This window comes from Schistocerca nitens, chromosome 2 (genome assembly GCF_023898315.1).
Source record: "Schistocerca nitens isolate TAMUIC-IGC-003100 chromosome 2, iqSchNite1.1, whole genome shotgun sequence".
NCBI classification, from domain to species: domain Eukaryota; kingdom Metazoa; phylum Arthropoda; class Insecta; order Orthoptera; family Acrididae; genus Schistocerca; species Schistocerca nitens.
Genome location: NC_064615.1, coordinates 113,460,227 through 113,477,498, shown reverse-complemented (window position 1 = coordinate 113,477,498; position 17,272 = coordinate 113,460,227). Strand labels below are relative to the sequence as shown.

Genomic DNA, 17,272 nt, shown 5'->3' with positions numbered 1-17,272 from the left:
GTTGAATCCCACACATATTACAAAGACATGGGGCTGATATTAATTACATTTTTATAGATTATATTTGCAACAACAGATATTTAATAATGACAGCATTAACCTAACATTTATCTAAAGCAGCTAAATAGATAAAAATATACGTGAAAATTCAGCACATATTGTGCAAAATACAACAGTGGCTAAAAGGGAGAGGAAAAAGTCACATAGTGAATGCAAGTTTGTCTTCTGGTACTCATCAAGAGAAGTATTGATTTTGTTTCTAATTGATAAGGGTAGTTTGTTGAAAAGTAGGTTACCCATATCTCTCACCTCATAGCCTCTTGTGACTTCTGCTTAATCTTTGTCTCAGTAGATGAATGTTTTTTTTTTTTTTCTTTTTTCTTACGTCATGGCTGTGGACTCCTCCATTTGTTGTAAAGAGAACAAGGTTGGTGAAACTGTTTCTAGAATACAGATACACAGGACTGGCAATATATTAAGCTCTTGAAAAATGGGTTTGGTGGCAGATTGGATTGGTACACTCTTATTACTTTTATTATTTATTTTTGCCCCATGAAAATTGTTCTTGAATCACCCCATCTGCTGTTACTGAGTGCACAAGTCCATGATATACAGTTTTTAGTGTTTTTATATCATGACTGCCCAAGAGTTCTGAATGTATAGCACAGATTACAAAACTTTTACCTTGTGGTGGCCCCACTGGAGTGACCTGCCTATCCAGACTCATTACAGTGGGACCACCACAGCACAGAACTTAAAAAAGCTTGGTAGCCTCTGCTATGCTTTCAGAATTCTTGGGCAATCATGTGATGTAAACACATCAAAAATTGTTTATCATGGGCTTGTGCACTCCATAACATGATATGGCATCCTTTTCTGGGAGATTACTTACAGAAAAATTTTTGTAATAATAATAATAATTTGAAGAGAGGACAGATATGAATGTATCATGTCTATATTTTGTTGGTTCCAGTTCTTGGTTTGTCTGCAAATTGATGATGCACCTGTGCTGTCAAGTTCCAGAATATTTCTTTCAGTTTCAAGAAGCCAAATGTTCTTAACTTTGAGATGACAAGACAGAGAATTCTTTTGGTCGGCCTGTCATTATTCATTTGGAGAACGTGACCTTATAATATTAATCATCTCTTCCTGCACGTGTCAAAGAGTTCTTCTTTCGGCTGATATAATTCCTGAGACTCCCTTTTCATTCTAATTCCATCCAAGCAGACCGGGACAAAAATTATTCATCGTTGCTTTTCTCTATCTTGAATTTTGATCTGTCTCCAATTATTAAAGCTTCCTTTGCATATAATGATTGTGTTTGATTACCATGTTGTGCTGTCTTAGTTTTATGTTCTGGGAGATTGATTTTTTGTTGTATCTGCTCCAGATGATTAATCAATTTTTGTGATTGAGTGTGTGTGTGTTTGTTTCATTATTTAATAATGAAGGCTGCAAAATTAATGGTGTAGTTCTGGATATATAGACAAGTTGTTGTTTCCATTTTATGCACAATATTTTGATGACCGACTCAGTCATCTTCTTCAGGTGCTGTGAGTTATGGTGTTATGTTTATTCGCTGCATGGACTCCAACCACTCTGGTGCATAAAACAGAAAAAAAAACTTGGCTGTACTCCATTAATCTATCATGCTGAGAAAACCTAAGAAATCGAGACTGTATGATTTCTCTTAGGTATCTGAATTGAGTTAGTGTAGGATGTGTCTTGAAAGGACCATATAAGATGAACATCAACAAAAGCAAAATGAGAATAATGGAATGTAGTTGAATTAAATCAGGTGATGCTGAGGGAAATACACTCCTGGAAATTGAAATAAGAACACCGTGAATTCATTGTCCCAGGAAGGGGAAACTTTATTGATACATTCCTGGGGTCAGATACATCACATGATCACACTGACAGAACCACAGGCACATAGAGACAGGCAACAGAGCATGCACAATGTCGGCACTAGTACAGTGTATATCCACCTTTCGCAGCAATGCAGGCTGCTATTCTCCCATGGAGACGATCGTAGAGATGCTGGATGTAGTCCTGTGGAACGGCTTGCCATGCCATTTCCACCTGGCGCCTCAGTTGGACCAGCGTTCGTGCTGGACGTGCAGACCGCGTGAGACGACGCTTCATCCAGTCCCAAACATGCTCAATGGGGGACAGATCCGGAGATCTTGCTGGCCAGGGTAGTTGACTTACACCTTCTAGAGCACGTTGGGTGGCACGGGATACATGCGGACGTGCATTGTCCTGTTGGAACAGCAAGTTCCCTTGCCGGTCTAGGAATGGTAGAACGATGGGTTCAATGACGGTTTGGATGTACCGTGCACTATTCAGTGTCCCCTCGACGATCACCAGTGGTGTACGGCCAGTGTAGGAGATCGCTCCCCACACCATGATGCCGGGTGTTGGCCCTTTGTGCCTCGGTCGTATGCAGTCCTGATTGTGGCGCTCACCTGCACGGCGCCAAACACGCATACGACCATCATTGGCACCAAGGCAGAAGCGACTCTCATCGCTGAAGACGACACGTCTCCATTCGTCCCTCCATTCACGCCTGTCGCGACACCACTGGAGGTGGGCTGCACGATGTTGGGGCGTGAGCGGAAGACGGCCTAACGGTGTGCGGGACCGTAGCCCAGCTTCATGGAGACGGTTGCGAATGGTCCTCGCCGATACCCCAGGAGCAACAGTGTTCCTAATTTGCTGGGAAGTGGCGGTGCGGTCCCCTACGGCACTGCGTAGGATCCTTTGGTATTGGTGTGCATCCGTGCGTCGCTGCGGTCCGGTCCCAGGTCGACGGGCACGTGCACCTTCCGCCGACCACTGGCGACAACATCGATGTACTGTGGAGACCTCACGCCCCACGTGTTGAGCAATTCGGCGGTACGTCCACCCGGCCTCCCGCATGCCCACTATACGCCCTCGCTCAAAGTCCGTCAACTGCACATACGGTTCACGTCCACGCTGTCGCGGCATGCTACCAGTGTTAAAGACTGCGATGGAGCTCCGTATGCCACGGCAAACTGGCTGACACTGACGGCGGCGGTGCACAAATGCTGCGCAGTTAGCGCCATTCGACGGCCAACACCGCGGTTCCTGGTGTGTCCGCTGTGCCGTGCGTGTGATCATTGCTTGTACAGCCCTCTCGCAGTGTCCGGAGCAAGTATGGTGGGTCTGACACACCGGTGTCAATGTGTTCTTTTTTCCATTTCCAGGAGTGTAGATTATAAAATGAGACACTTGAAGTACTAGACGAGTTTTGCTACTTGGGCAGCAAAATAACTGGTGATGCTCGAAGTAAAGAGGATATAAAATGTAGACTGGCAATGGCAAGAAAAGCGTTTCTGAAGAAGAGAAATTTGTTAACATAGAGTACAGATTTAAGTTCAGGAAGTCCCCTTCTGAAAGTAGCCATGTATGTAAGTGAAACATGAACAATAAACAGTTCAGGCAAAAAGAGAACAGAGGCTTTTGAAATGTGGTGCTACAGAAGAGTGCTGAAGATTAGATGAGTAGATCACATAACCAATGTGGAGGTACTGAATAGAATTGTGGAGAAAATAAGTTTGCGGCACTATCTGATTAGAAGAAGGGATCAGTTGGTAGGACACATTGTGAGACACCAAGAAATCACCAGTGTAGTACTGGAGGGAAGTGTGGGAGGAGGGGGGGGGGGGGAGGCAAAAATTGTTGAGGGAGACCAAGAAATGAATACAGTAAGCAGATTCAGGAGGAGGTAAGTTGCAGTAGTTACTTGGAGATGTAGAGGATAGCACAGGCTGGAGTAGCATGGAGAGTTGCATGAAACCAGCCTTTTGACTGAAGAGAACAACTGTGATGAGTTTTTATTCATGAGATTTGTGCAATCTAGTCCTTCTTTCTTATTGTTGGAGGGAAATGCTGGGTTGTCAGCATAGAGCAGACACTGTTGTGGATTTTATTTTCATACAGTCTGCCAATGATTATTCCTTTAAACTCTTTCTCCCAGGTCCTGATTAGTTTGTGCAATATAAGATTGAACAGTAGGGTGGACTGTCCATCTTCTGTTTTAATATCAAAAGCGTCAAATATTTCACCTGAGAATTTAACTTTTGATGTAGTTTGGTTTAATGTTTGTTTAATTAGCTTTGAACATATTAAATTATGTATGTCTATCTATCTAACTACATGCGTTTTTGAACTCTACACGGTGATCATCATCTGTCTGCCTTTGCAAACAAGTAAGATGGTTTTTTTTAGATAAAGAATTTTTTCTGAAATGTTATGCTGTTCCTAATCCTGCCAGTAATTTGCTATCAGGGCTCTTGACCAAGACTTTTGACAGAATTTTGTAGGTGACTGGTGCCAGGGAAATCCCTCTGTAGTTATTTACATGTTTTATTCCTTTTCTTACATAAATGGTGGATTAAACTTTAATGCCAGACACCAGGAATTTCTTCCGCCTGAGCACCTGAGTCAGATAAGTAAGAAACACATGAAGTTTCTTAGCAAGTCTTTTGTCTCTTTTTTTTCCACATTTTGGAGACTCCCCCCCCCCCCCCCCCCCACCACTGGTGCCTTGTTACTTCACATGTTATTTGCTTGGTTTTTTCTAGTGTGAGATATTCTGAATTTCACTTTGGCTTAGGATCTTGGAAAATTGAGTCAGTTATGGTTGATTCACAGTTAAAAGGCACAGTGCTGTTCATTATTTGAAACAAATAATGAACAGCACTGTGCCTTTTAACTGTGAATCAACCAAAGTCTCAATCTGACTTGGTTCGTGATATTCTGGCAGTTTCTTTTTAAATGTTACATAGTAGTTAAGTGTATTGTTTTCCTTGAAATCTCGTTCATTTTCTACCAGCTCTTCTGGTCATGTTGGTGTCTTTCAAATCTGATGATATTGAGTCTGTTTATGAATTTTGGTGAACTCTTGTGACTTTTATGTGGTCCTGTGGGAATTTCAGTTTTTCCAGGTTTTGTTTGTAAGTTGTATGGAAGGATTATGGTTGCAACTGTTTACATGGAGAATATCGGAGTTGTTTTAAAGATTACCTGGAGCAATTTATTTTTCTTGCTAGTTTCTACCTTGAATAAAATATTAATAAGATGGTATGGGATATTGACTGTAATTTCTCCTAGATCCCAGAAGTTCACTATTCTTTGTGTGTATTTTTCGTTCCAATTATTAGTAGGTGCATAGATACTGATGAGTGAACAAGCTTTGTTTTTGGATCTGATTGATAACACAGAAACTATTTCAGATAAAGATGTAAAGTTCAGTACTGAATATATGATATTTCTTTAGATTGCAAATCCAGTGCCAAATTGCAGTGGCTTGCTAGGGACAGTGACAATTGGTTTCTACTTGTATCTATAGTTCTCTGTAACAAAATGATTTTCAAAAATGTACCTCATTTCCTTTAGTTTATTTATTTATTTTATCGTGCTACAGTTTGGTTGTTAAGTTGGTGTAATGCATTGCTTCAGTTTGCCAGTTTTGGGAAGTGTACTGATATTCAATTTACATTTTAAGAAATTTGGGAAACTTTGATAAACTCTCCCATGATGTTCTTGGTTGCCCAGAGTCCAATTACAGAGATAACTAAGTGCCTTTACTAGGGACTTGGGAAGTTGCTTTGCCCCTGTTATTTCCAGCATGCTAGAAAGTTGAAGGTAAAGGGGAGGTTAATCTGAGTCAAGCTCAGTGTGAGAACTAAGGTATTAAACCTACAAGATTTGCCTCTAGAAGTGTTCTGGCCTTCCTTTTTGTTTCAATCATCCTTCTTTATTCAGCTTTGGAGTGACAACAGCATCTACTCGGATATTCAATCTGCCCAGTATTTCATGCAGGTGGAGTTTACAAAATTAATATATTTAAATACTTCCTTTGCTTACCTAAGTATTCTTGTTCTGATGTCAGATATTTTGTTTAGCTGAAATTTGCTTTGAGTTCTGGCTTTTCATAAATTCCAGTAACTCTCTCATAATGCGTTCTGCAGCATCATCTTTGATGGCTAAGATAATTTGATTGTCTGCAAATAACAGAGAGAAAGAGACTTATATTACCTCCATCCTTTCCCCCACACTTATATTGTCAATCTTTTAGAACTTCATTAATGTAAATGTACTCACTGTTACAGACAACTAACCTCGCAGCTTCATCCTTACTTCTGTAGCTTGTTTAAATTTGGGCAGAAGTATCTTATTACATGCACTTAAGAAGGAATGCTTGTTCTATAGCTCATTTATGTTTAAAATACGCATACGTGGATTGTAATTCTTTGGATTTAAGAACTGGATTGGCAACTGCACCACAGTTTTTCAATATGGATGGATGAATGAATGCAGAAATTGGAAACGGGGAAAACCACATGAGAAACATAGAGCTCTATCAAGGAAATTATCACTGGAGAAAAACAAGAAACAAACTAGAGCTGCGCTGCAGGACACTAAAATTTAAGGGACATACAATCATCGCAAGAGGAAATGGGTTTGGTGAAGGGAGTACCAGAATTTGAACGGTATTGTGGGGAAGAGATATTTGCTAAAAGCAGAAGTGGATCTTGAATCATGATAATCAAATTTCAAGATTGATGATACTTGCATGCAGATTCCTGACCAAAACAATTGTGAATAGTGATTGCACACCATTTGAAATCTGACTGCTCTCTTGTGTAGCTGAGGTGCCATTATTAATAATTAATGGAAGAGTAAAGTTAACAGTTCATTGTTTAATCAAGGTGCTGAGTCATCAATATGCACATAACAAGACTTCTAATGTTGCTAGAGTTCTGTTTTGTTTAGATGCATATCAATCTTTCAGCAACTCAGCTGTTCAGTGGTTTGTTATTTCTACTACCATATTTATGAGGTGCTATTACTGCTGATGCAAAGAAAGCCCATAGTAGTAGTGGTAGCAGTCACATGGGGGGTTGATTTCCAGAGATATCCACCTTATTTTACTCAATTATTCATTGTATTCTATACATTCCCATCTCAAAGAGAAACATTTAGGGTTGCGGAGTGGGCCAATCTATACATTAAAAATGTGAAACAGCTGTTAGTTATTAACTATGGTTAAATTCCTACATATACTGTTTGCTTACTCGGGATAAATTTAATGTAATAAAATCACAAGGGATTTTGCTGCTTTGTATGGAGGGAAGACTGTTAGCTCCTCAGTTCTACTGACTAGCTGCTTCTTTACCTCCTACTACTAGCTAAACATCTACACGATGATATTGTTGAGAGTCACAAAGAGGGGGAAGTGATTTTTTTATTTTTAGCAACAAATATCATTAATGACTAAATGTACTGAGAAGTCATAGTGTTATGATCCCATTTTGAAGATTTTGGAATTTTTACATTAGCTTGCTTTCATCGTTGTTGATAGTACGTGAGTATTGAAAATGCATTGCAGGATTTTACCACATTCATGGTAATGGAGCTTCAACTCCTGATTACAGCCGATCCCCTGAATTTGATTCAGGTCTAGTTTTCCTGGCACTATATGCTTTAAACTATTATCCAATCACTTGTTCCTGCTTCTGTTTCATTTTACACTCATTTGTTTTAGGTGAGAACAGAGCTTATCATATCAATAAAAGGATCATTCAAATGATCTGTGAAACATGTAACTAACTAATAGGATTTTTTAAATATTTTCCCAGTATTCTTATTTGAATCTAAAAAGAGATATATACTCAGATCAGTATGATAAAGTTCTTGACAGCTAGTTGTTTATCAAAAAACTACCACAGCAATGACCAACCAGAGAACGAGCTTGGTTACACCTTTCTTTTATTTTACGCTGTTATACTGCTGTGCAAAGGCTCCTAATGTAACTTTTATGGTTCAATGTCATTATGTGCTTTGTTTCTTAGTGCTTATTTTCATATAATACATAAAAAATATCAGCAGTTGACTGCAAAAATGAACAGAAAAGTGACTAGGCTGTTAAAAATCCTCCACAGCAAACTCAGTACTGCAGGTCAACAGGAAATGTACGAAGGAGTGCAATCAACTGAACAGCTGTTGTTCCCATGGCCATATTGATGTGGGGGTAATGGAGATCCAACAGTCACAGCTTTCTGTATTGATTGTCAATCACTTTGTTACTGTGATCTAGGTATAGTGTAAAAATTGGGATTCAATGTAATAGGATGGATATTGTCATGAGCATTGCATCAACTCGTGTGTGAATGGCCCTGTTGCCAGAGTGACTCCCCAAGCTCTCAATTTACGTGTTCCTCATAATGTGTCATCCAAGGCTTCTGCTATTACTCAAGGCATGATGTTATTTTTGTGCTGGTATATGTGATTTCATTCCTAATTGAATGCAGCTGCAGTCCAAATTGTTTTCTGCACTCCTAAAGGTAAAATTACATTATCTTCTTCAGAAAGATCTTCCTCCAAAAAGCTTAAATTACAGGCGATACCTGCATTTGATGTAGAGACATTCTTAGGGATGATAATCAAATATTAGGGAAAACAAACAATGGAAAAAATAAGGGTAACTGCTGTAACTGCTCACCACTCAGTTGAGGCATTGAGCAGACATGTAAGTGTGTAGGCTTCTGTGGTGTGCGTACTGTAAGACCTTCGGTACACACACCATCAGCTTATTTGACTTGTCGCTCTAACGAAGTAGGCGAGTGTCAGCAATATGTCTCGTGGTTTTATCGTGGCGTGTTTATCTTCTGCCATTAGGTCAGACGATAGAAATGCCACTTGCAGATTGACGGTGGCCAACTTTAAACAGAACTTGATTAATTTTCACACACATTTATTAAAATAATAAAAAGCATAGACATTATGTAACTTGATTCTGGATGCTGTTTACAATTGACAATCTGAAGTTCCATTGGTCTTGGTACGTTAATCTTATTCTCACATATCTCTGATACTTGACAAAAGTGTCTATACATTTCTCTTCATGGCTATGTACAGGAATATGATAATCTTATTAGGCGCAGACTGAAACTTGACTATAGACTGGTACAGACTAATGTAGACTGGTACAGATAAATGCAGACTGGCTAATCGGAGGTCTGTACATTCGTTATAATACCTCGCGCGTTCAGGTATCACTGCACGAGTGCGATCCGTGAGGAGAAAAGGTTCTATGTTAGCAGCAATCTCATTGGCTGCGTTACATATTAATACGCGGATCGGCGGAAGCAGAATTTGGTCCGTCTCTAAGGCAGCGCCATCTCGTAGTGCGGAGACGGACGAGCACTGCGCCTGCGCTGTTGTGCTTAGCTGGGCGCGCTCTAGTGGGAAAGTTGTGTACGCGCTGACTATGCGGAACTATGTACACAACAGCTTCCATAGCCTGAGATAATGTGATTAATACCCTTTCGGGTCTTAGATTGAAAACTTATAGTGTAGCTAAACTCATGATGAAGGTGTGTGTGGAGTGGGAGTGGGAGTGGAGTGGATATGATCATGGTTGGACATGGGTTTGATTAATTCACACATTGTGTTCTGTAAATAATATGGGAGAGCCTTCAGAGATGTGGAGAGATTCACATTATACAATAATAGACAGAAACAACCATTGTAGGTTACTTTTGTAATGTGTCCTGACAGTTACAACTAGTGCTAATTTACTCACACTGTTAATTACATTATGTGAATTACTTCTAGCTTACTTCATTTTTAAAAAGGCTTATGTAAGTACGAGGGTTGGAACTTAAATAGTGGCAACTATTTATTCACAACCGATACGAAAGAGTTACATGTTTGCACCTGTTACTGTCTTTCAAAGTAGCCACCAGTGTTGTGTTGAAGCCATTGTCAGCAATGTGGAAGGCATAATATACCTTAGCAGAGCCTGTTCTGTTGATAGTGCGAATGGAGCAGTCTACTGCCTGTCAAATCTCTGGAACAGTTCTGAAGTGAATGCCACAAAATGGTTCCTTCAGCTGCGGAATCAAATCAAAGTCACAAGGACTTAAGTCCAGGGAGTATGGTGGATGACACAGTTCTTCCCAGTCCCATCAACCGAACACAGCAGCCACAGCTTGTGTTGTATGTGCCCGCATTGTCATGCAAAATGATGGGTGGGTTGCACAGAAAGTGTCGCCGCTTCTTTCGCAAAGCTGGTTGCACAACTGATGCTCCATAAATGAACAGTAATTCTGTGCATTTACAGTGTGCCTTGGAGGAACATAATGCATTACAATAACACCATCACAGTTGTACACAAGAATCACCATAACTTTCACCATACTGGGGCTCTGACGCACTTTCGACTTTTGCGGCAACCCATAATGACGCCATTTGTTGGATTGGTGTTTCAGTTTTGGCTCGTACAATGTGGCCCATGTCTCATCCAGTGTTAACGATGTGGCATAAGAGAGGCTCTCCTCTGTGTTCATAGCGCTCCAAGTATGTCTGAGCAGCACTGTAATGCATCCATTTCTGCATTTCCGTTAAGTCATGCGGAACCCATCGTGATGCAATTTTTCGCATGCCCAGGCATTCCTTCAGGATGCGAAGCACAGTCGTATGCACTAATCCGGTTTTGTGGGCGAGCTCATAAATTGTATGACGTCGATCACTGTCCACCAACGCGGCAACAGCATGCACTTCTTCTTCAGAGACGCTAGGACGACCTGCCCAATACATGTCTGCCACAGTTTTCTGACCTTTGTTGAAGGCTTTTACCCAACATGCCACTGTTCTGTATGGTAATGCTGATTCCCACGCCTCTTGAAGACCTTGATGACACTGACATGCTGTACGACCTCTGGCACATTCAATCTTCATCCAACTCTGTTATGTTAGACCACTTGCTCACAAGTGACTGTTTTTCCCTCGATTGTGCGCAAACCGGTTATGTGGGACAGGTGAGTCCATTTGCTCGGAGGTGAGGTAAGTATGTCAACAATGTGTGCTATCAATGACAACAGTAGATTCCATTGCATAGCATCTCCACAGCAGTGTTGCCACTATTTAAGTACCAACCTACATACAAAAGCAGCTACTTTCAAAAAATCCTCTGCTCTTCCTTCACACAAGTTCTCCTGCACACTTAATGGGACTATTTGTGCAGAACTTCTGTAAATTTTGGAAGGTAAGAGAGAAATACGGGTGGAAGGAAAGCTGTAAGAGTGGGTTGTGAGTTGTCGATGGATAGCTCAGTCATTGTGAGTTTTGCCTGTGAAAGGTAAGGTTGCAGGTTTACATCACAGTCCGCATATCGTTCTTTATTTTCAGACAACCTGGTAAATTAAAACTAATTGACTGAAGATCAGTTTGAATTCAGGAGAGATCCAGGAACAAGGTTACAGAATTGTGTACGTGAGGATATTGATGAAAAAAATGATTAGAGTAAATAAGGGACTGCATGTATGCTTCATAGATTGGGAAAAGACTTTTGTGATCATGGAAAATCGAAGATAACGTTTACAATTTTTCAAAGTCATTGACTGGGACGGGAGACTGATAAAGAGAACTACTAAACTGAAAGACAAGAGTATTGGTTTTTCACACATATTATCAATATCTGCTGTCTCATAAAATTATCTTCTAAGGTCAGTGCACCTGAAGTAAATAAAGTAGAAGTGAGCATTAAAAATACTGTGTTAAGTAGTAACAACACATCTAGCAGGGGCTGTTTTATGGAGCTTGGAATTTTTTCATTCACTTTCCAATACCTTTACCTGTTAATGGTTATTGTTGCTGCTGTGGTGTTGACAAGTACGAACAACATATCTCTGCCATTGCAAGTTCTTTGACTCTGTTAACTAACGGCCCACACCATCTTGTTTGTTAGTTCATTATATGAGTTCTTGTAATATGGATGTCTATATGAAATATACTGGTCTTACAGAAATGAGTGTGTTTCCTTCGGCTACAACCCAACAGAAATCCTACACTGCCAATGAAAATCAGCTTCAGCTTAACTATGGCTTTCACAGTCGCAGTACAAAAAACAAAAAGAATTTTCAGGTAGACTTTGCCTCCTTGCCGAGGGTGCTGAGTGAAGTTATTTACTGCTGTGCGAATGTATTCAACGAGCTCCCATTTACCATGAAGCAAGGAATTTGGAATCCTAACCATTTCAAAAGAAAATTAAAAGCATACCTAATTAATTACCATTATACACATTATCTAACTATTTAGATTCAGGGTTGGAAAGTTCTGTTAGGTACACGGCATGTAGAAATGTTTATTGTAAAGCTGCATGCCAAATAATAATTTACGTTAAAAACACTATTTATTTACAGATGTAGGTAATTATTTTCTTTTAAAAATACCAGTGTAATAATGGAAATGTTGAGCAACCAACAGCTATTTAATGTAACTGAGGAAGCAGCAACTTCTTTCCAAAGTAGTGGCTTTCTTTCTAATTTATTTGGTTAAATTTAGCTGCCATTGCATTAAGCAGCATAGTGAAAGTTTATTGTTGCTACAGTGTACATATTAAGTTTTTATGGCATATCTGATTGTTGTTAATGTATACTTTGACACTTTGGACACACCTGAACATTCTCGTTCTTGACGGGATTTACAGAACACAGTAAATGACCAAGATCTACAGGAAACAGCAATGGATATGGCCATTATGGAAGAGACAGTCCTTTTTTCATATTTATATAAATGGTGCTTAATGTCTACATATTGCCAAAAATTAACCATCATTATCAAATGTATGTAAGAGACATTTTTTAAACTCCATATGCTACTCCATTCACAACTAGAAACATTTTATTGCAGGATCCTCTCACAAAAATTGAATTCTACATAAATCACAGAACTAAGAGAGAAAATGAGATTCTGGAAGTCATGAGGAATAATACCACAAAAAAGTTCAGTGAAATGGATTTGGTAAAAATTATATATGTGGTGAGTATAATGAAGAAGCTTATCATTTTTTATGTATGCACTGTTCAAACTGTAAATGAAGTTTCTGTGATATGCCTGACTGTTGTTAATATATACTTTGACTCATCTGACAGCACCAATGGTTGTCATTCTTGATTGGGGTACTTCACTAGTAGTTCTTGTATCCCTATAACTGTCAACGTGTTCAGGGTATTTTGTCAGCAGTCACCAAGCACAAGAGAACTTTTGCTGATGATTTGTTGCACCAACTGCCAATTTGTCATTTTTATCTTCAGTCTTGCTTACAGAGGGGACAATATTTAGAAGAGAAGGAATAGCAAATTTTCACAACCACAACTTGCAGGCTGTAGAAAATTCTCATGTGCACAATTCAGGTTAGACACTAACAGCAGTTAACTATTAATGCGGTGTGTGGGGGAATTGTAGGAGACACTCTGAATATAGTCTCAGTAGCTCATACAGCTGCTGTCTAGAAAGACTTTATTCAGACCACTCTTCCAGGCTTGATGCAGCAAGTGTTCCTCCAAATATAGGGAAGCATGTGGTTTATGTACACATGATGACCCTCCAGTACATTGTTTGCGATAAGGTGGATGGTATCTACCATTACAGATGTATAGTTAGGGTCCTGCACATTGTCTGTGACTTCAGTCATTGGGATTTTTATCCGGGGCCACCTAAAACATTTGAATTCAGTTGCAGACATACTTCAACAAATCATGGAAGCTTACAAAACCACTGAACTCCACCCAAGGGAGTTTGATAGGTGGAAATGGTGCAACAGTCTATGATCTGACAAGTGCATGCATGTATAGAGGCAAGCAGAGGACATTTTGAACATCTGTTATGAGTTTCACACTCAAGAACTTTGCAGAATGTGTTTCCATTATTAACTCAAAAGTCAATTATTTTTGGGGATATGCCTATACAAAATTTTTCCTTGTTCCTTTTTCTCCCCTTCCTACAAGGTTCAAAAACAGGTAATTCTGATTGACCCTGTGTACAAGTCTTTATGTTTTGTACTCCAGTAAGGTCTTATATAGAATTAATTAGCCACAACTGTGATTTCCTTAAATACTGACTTGTAACAAGGCACACAATTCTTACAATTTTCCAGTATTTCTAAATACTCTTAACACTGAAAACATATTAATACAGTCTCATGCCAGCACAAACTCTCTTGCCAACTTGAGGCTAAAATAGTGAATTGCAAATGTACCCACATTTGGTAACCTCTGACTTCGTGTATCCTATTATTGTAGACTTTGGAATGTATAGTTAACGTGTCTCAATACAGTGTATTGTTAAACAGAATTCAATACAGTTACAAATTTGCAGTTTCATCCTTGTGTTTAGTCTCTTCTTGGATGCCTGAACAGAGCCTGTTTCTCAGTTTACAATGGCAGTTTTGTTGTAGCTGACCTGTCTCTGAAAGTGACCCACTTGGAGGCTTCTGATCACATTAGATCTAGTGGGAACAGTTCTCTCTCTGTTTAGGTACTTGGCATGATTTTTTCATTATCATCGGATCTCTTCTAGATACATAAAAAAAACTGTATTTCCAGCATCTCTGATATGTCAACATACTTCAACAGACACTTTAAACTTGACAGCCGTGCTAGATATTAAAGCAGAAGCTGTGTTATTTGTTTATATTTCCTACATTATTTAGAGGTCTTCTGACAGCGTGCATTTGTTAGCCATTTTATGTCATTTTTGTGTGATTACTTGGTCTAATCACTATGTCTAATAGATTGATGCAAGGGGCAGAAAAGTTAAAAGGAAATAAAAAATTTCTAACAACCCTGAACTTTATACCTTCTTACAGAATTTTGTTATAGACCATGTAGTGTCACATTTATTGTCTAGACTATAGACAATTTTGAAAGTGCTCATATTTATCAGTGCTGGTGTTTTTACATAGGTATTATTCAAAGAAAATAGTTATCCACGCAAAGTGCTGTTTACAACAGACAATTAGTTCTCAGGCAGCCTAAAAATGAACAGTGTTATTTGCCACATACCTAACAAAACTTTTCAATCCTTGAATCTAGATATTCTAATAATTTGTAGGAAGATTAACTAGTGAGGTATGTTTTTAATTGTTCTTTGAATTCGCTGGGATTATAAATTTCCTGTTTTATCTTCAATGGAAGTTTGATTAACACCTGTGCATAAGAGTACTATAACTTCATTCCAAACCATAAGCAAGAATGCAAAGTGTAACTGAAACTTGTTTTTTGAGATCACAGTTGAGCTGAAATTAGTTCTTATTGTCAGTGGCAATAACAGTTAAGAATTAAATATACTTGAAAGTTATGTGTAATTTTTATATTTCCTCAGGACACACCTGAACATCTGTATCCTGCAGCAGCTATAAATGTTGGTCACCACCTTCAGAAGTTGTTAAAAGAAGGGAAAGTTACAAAACATGAATCACTGTGGCAATCTGCTGAAGTGAAATCATGCCTGTAATTGCAATGCTGGAATTTTGCTTTCAGTACAATAATGGAATAATAAACAGAAATGAGGGAAGAAAACTGCTGTTAACTTGTAATGCTGATACACACACACACTGTTTTGTGTGTGTGTGCGTGCATGTGTGTACAGAACCAGTTTGGAAGTCATTTCGAAACAGTGTCTTAAGATATGGGATGAAGTAACTAACTAACATTTCTATGAGCAGCTATTTTAAAATTAAAAGCAAGAATATTGAAATTACAAGTATTTAGACAGAGTGCTACAGATTTCAGTTAAATCCTGTAGTGATGTATGTTTAAAATATTCCCAGCTACAGACTGGAATAAGCAGAATGTTCTAGAAATAAGTTAATATTTAGCTTATCGGTGACAAAATGGCACAGTTAACTAGACACATGCATGTAATAATGGACATTAACATACTGTAGCTATTTGATTCTCTGAATACGGTGGAGGATATGTTGTGGTGCTAATACACAGTATTTAATGGCGGCATGTGTGACAGATGTCTTTGGCAAAAATTCACATGCTTGATAGAAGCCATTGTATGATTAAGAACATTGTTAGTCTGAATTCAGATGAATTACCGTACTGTACCATACATGAAATTACAAATTTTGAGATGGCAGATATTATTTTGATGCATAATTTGTGGAATTTATTTTTTAATGGACAATTTTGTTATTGCAATAAAGCAGTTTGTGAGATTGTATAAATGCTTTGCAACAATAATTCTTTCTTATGCTTTTATTGCTCATACTATAAATGGATGCTTTATAGTGCAATAAATACTATTACATGTTCTTATTTGTAACTGATCCAAAGTGGAGTAAAATTTAAATTCATAAATAACATGATGTATTAATGAAATCAATAAAGCCAAAATAAGCTTATATACTAAAATAGAGTATCAAACAGCATACTGTCTTCCAATTCTCTGCACAAATCTTAAATGATTATTTCCCATTTATGCTGTAACAATTGAGCATAACATGCAACCCTGTGAAGTTAATGAATAACTGACTCTTAAATTTTTTATTTTTCTTACGTCTGCAACTGAACCCAAGTCATGTGGATTAAGATGTTCCATGGTTTTTCAATTCACTTAAGGTGTCTGCTTGTATGATTCAGCTAAAAAGGTCAGCACTGAAAACTGTTCTTGTCTTACTAAAATTTCTTGTACCATTAATTTTACATATGCATTCCAAGAACCATTGTACAGTGCATGGCAGTGGTTATTTTGTACCAACAATAGCAGTTTTTTGTGTTCTATCTAAAGATGATGCAAGTAAAAAATGACCAACTATATGCCTTGGTTCATATCCTGGTTTATCCTGCTCTCATAATTCTTATGCAACATATGATAGAGGCAGCAAAGCTCTTGCAAAGACTTTCTTGAATATTGGTTCCCTAAACCAACCCAACAGGATTACATGAGAACATAGTTGTCTTTCATCCAAAGATGGGTCATTAATGTTGAAACAGTGTCATTCTGAATGCAGTTTAGATTTGTGATCATATAAAAACCGCTATTATGAAAAATAAAATTGCAAGTGACAAATTGTATAAAAATACTGCCACTCTGCAATAAGAATGGCCAAATGTGCTGTTAACATGTTGATTACCATGAGACTGCTGGCAGACAACAGTGGAGCCTTACGCCTGATACTGTGGCCTGGCCAGGCAGTGAAACATCTATCACTGTGTGAGTGTGGGGGGGGGGGGGGGGGGCAGTCAATCTTGTAAGCAAAATAAAGTGAAAACCACTGACAGTGGTATAAACTTACAAAACATGCGGATAACAAAACAAACTGTGTTTTGCACAAGATGCAATTCTCCAAAATGTATTCATTTTTTAAATGAAACTGGATGTACATAGTTAGCTTTCAGAAGATTATCAACACTGCTGTAATAGTTCTTGTAAATTATGCTAA

At 38.5% G+C, this 17,272-nt stretch overlaps 1 protein-coding gene across 1 annotated transcript in view; it reads left to right on the top strand.

The window, feature by feature from the left end:
- Positions 1-17,055, top strand: part of LOC126235785 (endoribonuclease LACTB2) — a 94,755-nt gene extending 77,700 nt beyond the window's left edge. The window contains exons 5-6 of the mRNA XM_049944592.1: positions 12,730-12,858; positions 15,202-17,055. Coding sequence (XP_049800549.1) covers positions 12,730-12,858; positions 15,202-15,333 — 261 coding nt within the window. The 3' untranslated portion in view covers positions 15,334-17,055. The remainder of the gene's footprint in view (positions 1-12,729; positions 12,859-15,201) is intronic.
- The last annotated feature ends 217 nt before the right edge of the window (positions 17,056-17,272 follow it).